Source organism: Cibotium barometz, chromosome 63, assembly GCF_041138505.1.
Source record: "Cibotium barometz isolate CiBa-2024 chromosome 63, ASM4113850v1, whole genome shotgun sequence".
Lineage (NCBI taxonomy): Eukaryota > Viridiplantae > Streptophyta > Polypodiopsida > Cyatheales > Cibotiaceae > Cibotium > Cibotium barometz.
The window spans coordinates 15,017,176-15,026,402 of record NC_141108.1 but is presented as its reverse complement, the minus strand read 5'-3'; the positions used below and the strand labels follow the sequence as shown (position 1 = coordinate 15,026,402).

Here is a 9,227-nt window from a genome sequence, read left to right as displayed (position 1 = left end):
GGAGTTCCGATTCCATGCTCGGGCTTCTTTTTGGGACACAGGCTAGAGACAGAGTGACTCGAGATTTCTTTGAGGCGACAGGGCCTCGCTTCAGACGAGAGGGTCTCAGACATCTTCGGCAGGCTGATGGCCAGGTTGTGGTGGATCCCCCCAGGGTTCGGGCTATAGCCACAGATTTTTACAGGGATCTTCTCTCTAATAGAAGGATCGTTTTTCCGGGAAAAAAAAAAAAAGAGCAAGAGGGGTGTCTTTGGGTAGACTGGTGTAGGCACAATCATGTGTGGTCAAGCTCTTCTATGAGGCTTGATGGGAGGGTTTCAGGTGTTGGCCCCCTGTGTTCTTTTGTATCACATGTTGCAGTTTAAAGCCCAAATCACCATGGCTATTGAAGGTCTGTCAGACAACACCTCCTTCATTCTGAAGGGGGGTTTTGTTGGGATTCAGAGTCTCATGTTTGTGTCCTCTTGTGTGCGCGCCCTGTTTGTGTGTGTGTGTGCGTACACATGGTCTAAACAGCCCCTAAAAGGGGTATTGCACTAGTAGTGTGTGAACACACTCTTGTGAGTGGATAAAATAAGTGTGCCATGTGGCATACACTTATTATTTTGTGTTATTTGTATGGGTCAAAAGATAAGGCTGTAAGCCCACAAAAGCATTGTACTTGGTGAGTGTATCACTTCTATCAATCAAGCAATCATCATTGAGTCGCCCCATACTTTCTCTCACTTGAGCTTTGTTATCCCCTCTCTCTCGCTCTCTCTCGCTCTCTCTCTCTCTTCCCGCCTTTGCCCTCTCTCTCTCTCTCTCTCTCTCTCTCTCTCTCTCTCTCTCTCTCTCTCTCTCTCTCTCTCTCTCTCCGCCTTTGCCCTCTACTTCCCGTTTTCCCCTCTGCCATGTGCTCCTTGGTATACTATGTGTCCCAACTCTCGCGGGTATATACTGTGTCGTTTTTGCCTTTGGCCTGTGCTCCCTGGTATACCTTGTGTCCCTGGTAGACTGCGTCCCCCGACCTCGGACTAATGGTTGAACCATCAACCAAAAGCCACTCCCACTCTTACTTCATTGCGCATTGGGCCGGCTCCCGTCTTCACCCGTGTCCTTGAGCCTAACTTGAGATAGGCAAGAAGTATCCCAAGCCAAAAATGATAGATTGCAAGGGGAATTGAAAAAAGTGCTTGACAAGATTGATGCCCAAGTCAATGCAAGTACAGAACCAAATGGAAACAGTGTGCTTATGAGAGACTGCCTACGGCTGCTAAAAGAAATTTTGACTATTTAGAAAGATCACCACGAACGGTAGATGGCAGAAATACTAGAGGAGATGGCCAAGATGAAAGAACAACATGCTCGACAGGTAGATGGAATGGAGAGAGAGATTGCTAGGTTGAATGGAGAAGTACAGGAGTGCGAGAAGGAAGAAGGAGAAATTAGTCCCTATGGAGGGACTAAAAGTTGCAGACCTCAAGGTGAAGCTTCAAGGAGGACATTGTGGAGACCAAAAGGGAGATTGAACAAGGGTGGGCTGCAGTAGTGAAGAAAGATGTCACATGCAATCTTTCACTGTAGTGCATGGTGACAAGATGGCTCATCATCAGTGCATCATTGTGCAGCAATAGGACCCTTTACGATATGATTGTGTCGTATGCTGTGGCCCCATTGTAAGCCCCCGTCCGGGATATGTCAGGCAAGAGCTATGTAGGTCTTTCCTCAGCCATTGAGTATCAGTCAGTCAGTTAGTCAGTCAAGTCCCTTAACCCACTTAAGAGAATCATTCATGCATGTAGAAGTCAATAGAAGCCCTCCAGTTTTATGTGAGGTGCCTGCTTTTCCAAGTGCATGGGAGCTGGTCGACTGCTTCTACAGGCTGTTTACAGCCTTCTATCGCGACAAAACCTAACAGGTGCATGGGAGGTGCTGGCCGACTCCTTCTGCATGTTCTCCACTGCTGGCCGGCTGATTTACAGCTTGAACAGAGACTGGACAGAGGATAAAAACAGAGACGAAGAGCTGGTCGTGGGCATCTAGACAGTTTTCCTTCTAACCGGGGGCTTGCAGGCTTGTGTACAATTGCTGGTCAATTTCTTCTGAGGCTAACGAGGGCTGGTTGACTGCTGAAAAAAGCCTTTGAGGGCTGGTCGACTTGCTCTATGAGCCAGACAGGAAGAAGATGATGATGTTGAGTTGTCCCGGGCTGATGTGGGAGTGCTATGGGCTGTCCATAGTTGTCCTGCATGTGCTTGATGCCAGGAATGCTCACTTGTGCTGAGAAGTATCAACAAATTCAGATTATGTTATGTTTTCTTGTTTTCATATTGTGTTGGAAGAAACAGGTGCAGCCAGTTGGTGAACCTTGGGCACCCGCAAAGTTATATTGGAAGCAGACTCCTTTTTGGTAATCTAGCCATAAAGAAGGGGGAAAGGGGGGGGGGGGGGGGGGGGGTCAGCCCATCTTCTGGCCCTAGTGTGGTGTACTGTGCAGATTTGTCATCTTGATTTATCTGGCATGCTTATGTGTATTTTTAGATTTCATGATTGATAAGATTTTCCGTGTACAGTAGCCCTTCCGTTTACATGGCCTTTGTTTGGCATGTCAAGTGTAGGCCTCCTGTGCTTTAGCCAACCTATCTTTTACTGACTCCAAAATCTCCTAGTGAGACTCCGTCAATCTATTCGCTTCAGGTACTGAAGACGAGGTCCTGGTCAATATCGGCTGGAATGGTCTTCCAAACGCTGCTTCATATGGAGTCATGCCAATAGCTAAAGAAAAGGAATCATTCAAAAAAGCTTGAACTAAAGGCAAATATGATTCCCACTTACCTTGCTTATGGTGGACATAACACTTCGACACATCAAAGGCCAATTGGTTGTAGATTTCTGTCTGGCCGGTCCGTCTGTGGGTGAAATGCACTAGAAGATTTTAATTTAGTACCAAAAGCCATCGCGTATCAAAAAATGGCATGGTCCTGTGGCATCCAATGTCTGGTCCCACTGTGTACCGAATTTCTCAGAATCCACGTACGCGTGCTTCATGTCGTCTAGTCCCATACCAACAAGGTCAAGTCTAGTGGTCTGAATCAAAGTTACCTGTCCCTTCCCGGCTCAAAGTATCAGCCACTAGATTGGCCTTTCCTGGAAGGTACTCAATCATGCCACCAAATTGCTGGAATATCTGGCTCCAGCAGTGCTGTCGGTCATTCCACTATGCACTTGGCATTGTCTGAATCCAGCGTAAATCCCGATGGTTAGTGCGAACCTCAAAGTCATGGGCTATAAAGGAAATGTTTCCAATGTTTCAAGGCCTGAATAACCTGCGAGGAGTTCCCGATCGTAGACGGAGTAATTCTTTCCGCAGGTAGCAACTTACAAGACATGTGAGCCACTAGATGGCCATTATGTTGTAATACACCTCCAATTGCGATGTAACTCACATCGGTGATCACTTGGAACGGCTCATCCCACGAGGCAAGCGCTAGACAAGACGCTTCTAACAAAGCCACCTTGAGGTTCTTAAATGCCTCCAATGCTTGTGGAGTCATTCGAATCCGCTGCCTTTTAGTCTTAACACCCTTTAGCAGATCGATGAGATCCACCGAGAGGTCAGAAAACTGCCATATACCCACAAAGGATCTGATGTCATAAGCAGTCTGTGGTACTTCCCAATTGACAATCTCGGCCACCTTGGCCGGATCAAGTCGAATGCTTTCTGCACTAATTATATATCCAAGGTAATGAACCTCGAACAAATAAAATTCCAACTTCTTCTCATTGACGTAGAGCTCGTTGCTTTTCAGCAACTTCAGGACACATCACTGTCATGTTGCTCAACAATAGCTGAAAATACCAGTATGTCATCCAGAAATATGAACACTCTTTCCAATCAATTCCTGGAACACCTGCATCATCATGCGGTTGAATGTGGCTAGGGCGTTCGTCAAGCCAAAAGGCAAGACCACAAATTCATAGTGGGCCCGTTCCGTACGAAAGGCTGTCTTGGGAATGTCCCCCTCAACAATCCTCACCTGGTGGTACCCACTCTTCAAATCGAGTTTCAAGAACACCTTAGCCCCATTCAGCCTCTCGAGAATATAGTCTATTTGAGGCATCAGGAATCTACTTTTGATAGTCAGCTTATTGAGTGCACGATAATCAACACACAATCGAGAAGAGCCAATCTTCCTTCTTGACAAACAGGATCGGTGCTACAAATGGTGACACACTTGGACAGATGAAGCCAGATTGCAACAATTCTTGAAGTTGGCGGTCCAACTCCAATTCAAAGGCGATATGGAAACTTGCTTGGGGGTTCCGAGCCTGGGAGGAGGTCGATCTTGTGGTTCTCTAGTCTGGACAGGGTGAGCTAGGGAGGGAGATTGTCCCGAAGAAAAATCTTCTTGAACTTTTCATGGAGAGCCAAATACTTCTCGGAAGCACTAGCCACCGTTTGGGCAGTCTAGATGTAAATCATTGCACAATGTGCGCCTTTCCTAATTACTCGTTTAGTCTACAAGTGGCTTATGAGCGAAAAGTTCGGGATTCCTGGCTCACACTTAATGGTCACTGGAGCGTTGGACACATTCCGGTTTGGAAAGTGTGCTTGTCCCACTTAACATCAGGAAGGGACTTGTGAAACCACTGAATGCCCAAGATTATGTCTGCTCCTACAAGAGCAGCAACCATAAAATCAAGCACAAACTCTGTGCCCTAAATGACTAATTTAGCACCTAGAGCTTCAAGCTTGACGCTCGTCGTCATGCCTGTGCTAAAACCCTCAACTTACTTGTCCACCAAAGTTAAGAAGAAACGGGCACGCGAGCGGCTTGTTCCGTGACCACATCCTCCGTGCTGCCGCTGTCAAACAAGACGGGGACTCTCTAGCCACCTATGTAGCCAAAGGTCTTGAGCAATTCGTTGCGCTCATACTCCTGGTCATGGACGTCCTTTTGCTTATCTTCGAGCTCCTGGCTAATGATTGCTCCAACCAAAGCAATGGGATTCGAAGAACTAGGGACAGCCACCACTGGGGTCTGTGTGGAAGCTGGGCTCACCACTAAAGCCGTGAAGACTGGGGTGGCAGTCTTCGGAGTGGTAGTCTTCTTAGGACACTCCCGAGAAGTGTGTGGGGAAGACCCCGTCTAGTTTTGGCCTTTTTCCCCCGAGGTGTTAGCCTTGGGTGTAGCAGTAGGCTAGAAAGTCTTGGGCTTTTCGCCATTGTGCTTATTTCAGCACTCTGCGCAAGCGAGAGTGCGTCTTCGAAGGTGGCTGGCCTAAACATACACACCTCCCACTGGATTTGCATGTCAAGGCCATAAAGGAATTGCCTTTTCTTGTCCGTATCAGATAAGTCCAACTGCAAACATAAGTTTGAAATTTTATTGGCAAACTGAAGGACTGGTTGCGCGTTCTAACGCGCTCCCCTAAACTCGTCTTCGAGTCGCTCAAGGTAATGGGACGGTAGAAACCGCTGCTTAAGGTCACGGACAAACTCGTCCCAAACATAAGCTGCCATACCTAATCTGGTGTGGACATGAGTCCACTGGGTCCACCAAGAAATGGCCCACCTTCCAAGTACCAACTAGCTAAGATCACCCTGTCAGTATCACTTTTTTGAACTGCAGCAAAGTAAGCTTCAAATTGATGCAACCATGAATAAAGAGTTGTGGGGTCGAGTTTACCATTATACTCACTAAAGTTCATTTTCTCGAGAAAATGACTTGAGGAAGCCGTTGGTGTTGGTCTTGCGTCCAAATCCGCAAGGTATCATTCATGTTCCACGCGTCGCATGGCGTCATCTTCTCGTTGTCCAATCTCCATTGCACGCATCTGCAACTCAAGCATCGAACTCGGCGCTGCGGTCGTGACGCTTCAAAAGGGTCCCTTCGTAGAGGATCTGGAATCTGGGAAACGGAAGGAGAGGCAGGAGGAGACGGAAAACGTGGAGCTGGAGAACGGGTGCGCTCTTCCACAGCCAATATCTTCGCCTTCTGTGATTGCTCGCATCATCTTTTGGAACATCTCTTGTACACTCATGCCTGATACCTTAGATGAACTGCCTGGTGCACTTCGGTCCCAAGGTTCTTGTTCTCTCTCGTTGTCGTAGCTCGCCATAGTAGGAAAATGCACTACCTTTTCGCAACGCAATCTAACCATCCACTATGTGTGTGGGAGACTTCCGAAGGCTTCCGAAGGCTGAAACCAACCGTCCTTCGAGGGACAAGAGTCACTCCAAAAGGGGTGGTCCACCGGAGTCTGAAAATGAACCACACGAGTGAGAAAAAATTTCTGGTTTCTTGCTGAATCTTTACACTTGAAGTAGGCTCTGATACCACTATGACATGTGGAAGCTTTGGGGTAGATCGGTAACTTCAATGCTCAGAAATCAGCAATTGTTCACGACAAGAATAACGCACAAAACTGAAAGTAGATGTGCAGAAAATAGAGAGAGAGAGAGATAGAGAAGAGGACACGGTATTGGGTCCCGAATACCCTCTGTAGGGCCCCCACCACGAATGGTGTATTTGCTTTTATTAGAATGATGCAAAATCTGAAAATAAAAGACTAACTTGGCTTGTTTTGGCTGAGATGAATCTCTACCATTGACCTTCAACCTTCACCCTTGCATTAGCTTCTCCCTTGGCTGTTCGGGCCCTTGAGTAGTCGCAGCACTTTGTGAAATATGACATGAATGAACTGAATTATGGTTGGGCTTTATATACCCCTTCACTAGCCCTGGTCGGCCAGCCTACTGAAGTCAGCCAGCATCAAATATGCTCACGACTAGCAAAAGCAGCAATTTATGCTAATAAAACTCAACGTTTTCACACCTAAACTATGCTGGCCACTTGCGCATGACATGGACAATGCCCAGGCTGCATGTGCTTGATGCCAGGAATGCTCACTTGTGCTGAATTTGAGGGGGTAGAACACAAACACGACATCAGCAAGGGAGATGACAAACAAAGAAGAGGGGAGAAGAAGAGGAAGATGAAAAGCAGAAACACGTGAAGAAAATAGGAGAGAGTAAAAGAAAAGGTAATATGGGCGTGAAATTGCGAATTCTGAAGAAAACCGCAGGAGTTGTTGGGAATCCATCCAAAACACCATCGAAAAAAGGTTGAAACAAAACACCATGGTAAATGACAGCAACACATTTCAAATCTATGAACCATCCGAAAACAAATTTTTCGGTGCTCAACCCCCCCCCCCCCCCCCTCCCCTCAATTTTGGCACTATGGATGTTGGCTGCCCCAAGAACTGAAAAAACAGAATGATAGAACTCCGGGTCCCTTGTCATAGAGGTGAAATATTTTGTAAAAGATAAACTAATGGCACATCTGATGGCTCTTTATTTCCCACTTTAGACCTTTAAAAAAGCCCCTTCTATCACAGCAAAAGCATTGTTTGTGAGGGTAATATTTCACTACCTGTCATTCAAGGGGCATAATAATCCGGCACAAACAAGGTCTAACAGCAAGATGGCCACTATTTGACACTTCGTGTGCCCTTCCAAAACGTAGCTTTGTCAGATGTCCACTCCGTGAGCAGCTTGTCCAAGCCGGATGTGGTTTCCCCACGTCCACGACTCAGCTTCCTGGTGGGCCAGTTTGCAAGTGCAGGCACCTTGTGAATGCAGGTTTCACCCCGACAACCTCTTCCTACAATGAAATGGAACCAACTTGGACGTTCAAAAGGGTGGCCCCTGCTTGTGAATCAGGCCTTCACTTAACACTTTCAATGATGTTATACATCAAGTTTCCATTGTCATGTGCAAGTTTAGATTACAAATAAACTCACATCATTACAAGAATGTAATCAATACCCCACTCTCCATCATCTTTTTGGATTTTGCTATTTGGGGGAAAAAATATATCACTTCTTAGTTGGAACTAGATCAGAGCCCACATTGAAAAAACCTTTCCAATCATAGCACAGTACAGTAAGAAAACTGACCTCTACGAAGTTGGTGAATTTAGGATCTCTATTTACAACCAGCCTGTGAACCTAGATTTCATAACACAAGGAAGAGAAAAAAAGAAAAACAAAGAAATGGAAATAAGCCTTTGCATTGATCAGATTTTTTCATTCTTGAAGAGGTTACCTCATATTCTAGATCTCAAGAAAAGAAAATAAATAACCAAGAATATACATAATAATTAGTAAAAATAACAATGCCAAAACATATTATGCTTGCGAATGAATTCATCTCATACAACAGATTTCCTTTATTTTCCATTATTTTGGAAGAAAAAAGAAAGCCTTTGTCCTAGTGCTTCAAAAATCATAATAAGCAATGATAGCATGCCTGCTAAACCATGTTTAGTGCTTGTGAAGGAGCTTTACCTCATACTCTAGCTTGTGCTTTTCAGAGTCCTCTAGCGGGATGTAGTACTTGGCAAGCCGTGTTTTCCCTTGCCTGTTTTGGAGCAGAATAAAGCGAATCTGCAGCATTGCATACAAAAGGCAACTTCCTAAATTTACCACAGAAATGAGATTTCCATGAAAACTTTTTTTTTCAGACTCTTTGATGGCATTCAATAGCAAAGAAATTCAGATTTTCGAACGCTTGAACAGAAAATTGCACTACAATCCTGCGGTAGTGTTGGGCTAAAGAAAATCTGCCCTAATCAGAGGGAAAAATGGTACTGATTAAAGAAAATTTTGCCCTAATTAGAAGAGAAACGCCCTGACAAAACGAAAAGATGACCTAATTAAGAGGAAACAATGTCCCGATCAATGGAAAAGTTACTCTAATAAGCCCTGATTACAGAAAAGGTTGCCCTAATTTTCCCTACTTAGGTGACAGTTGCCCTAGATTCCCCTGATCAAAGGAAGAAGTTCATTAAATTTCTGTGATTAGTGAAGATCTAGGGCAAAGAGCTCACCATGGTCGGAAGAAGCTGAGGCGATGAAATGTTCGATATACGTGAGGCAATGAAAAGTCGTGTGTGTGAAAAATATATATACTTACACAATATATATTGTACACACATATAAGAAAATCTGTAAGTGTGCATATTAATTTGCAAGTGTCAAATCTGTAAGTGTGCATCGCATTAAGGTGTAAGGATTACATAAATTGAAGGTGAGAAAATATACGTGGAAATTAAATTGTAAGGAACAAGGTTATTAATTATTGCGCGATACTGTTTATTAATCGATTATTGCATATAGCAAAGAGAACATTTTTCCACATATTATTATGAAAACTGAGTGTAAGGTACACATAAAGA

At 45.0% G+C, this 9,227-nt stretch overlaps 1 protein-coding gene across 1 annotated transcript in view; it reads right to left on the bottom strand.

The window, feature by feature from the left end:
- The window catches only part of LOC147603740 (SNARE-like superfamily protein), an 18,814-nt gene extending 9,847 nt beyond the window's left edge, over window positions 1–8,967 (bottom strand). Inside the window, exons 1-3 of the mRNA XM_086796052.1 lie at window positions 8,880–8,967; window positions 8,338–8,436; window positions 7,948–7,998 (exon numbers count right to left, since the gene is read on the bottom strand). Coding sequence (XP_086652178.1) covers window positions 7,948–7,998; window positions 8,338–8,436; window positions 8,880–8,882 — 153 coding nt within the window. The 5' untranslated portion in view covers window positions 8,883–8,967. The remainder of the gene's footprint in view (window positions 1–7,947; window positions 7,999–8,337; window positions 8,437–8,879) is intronic.
- Between the last annotated feature and the right edge of the window lie 260 nt (window positions 8,968–9,227).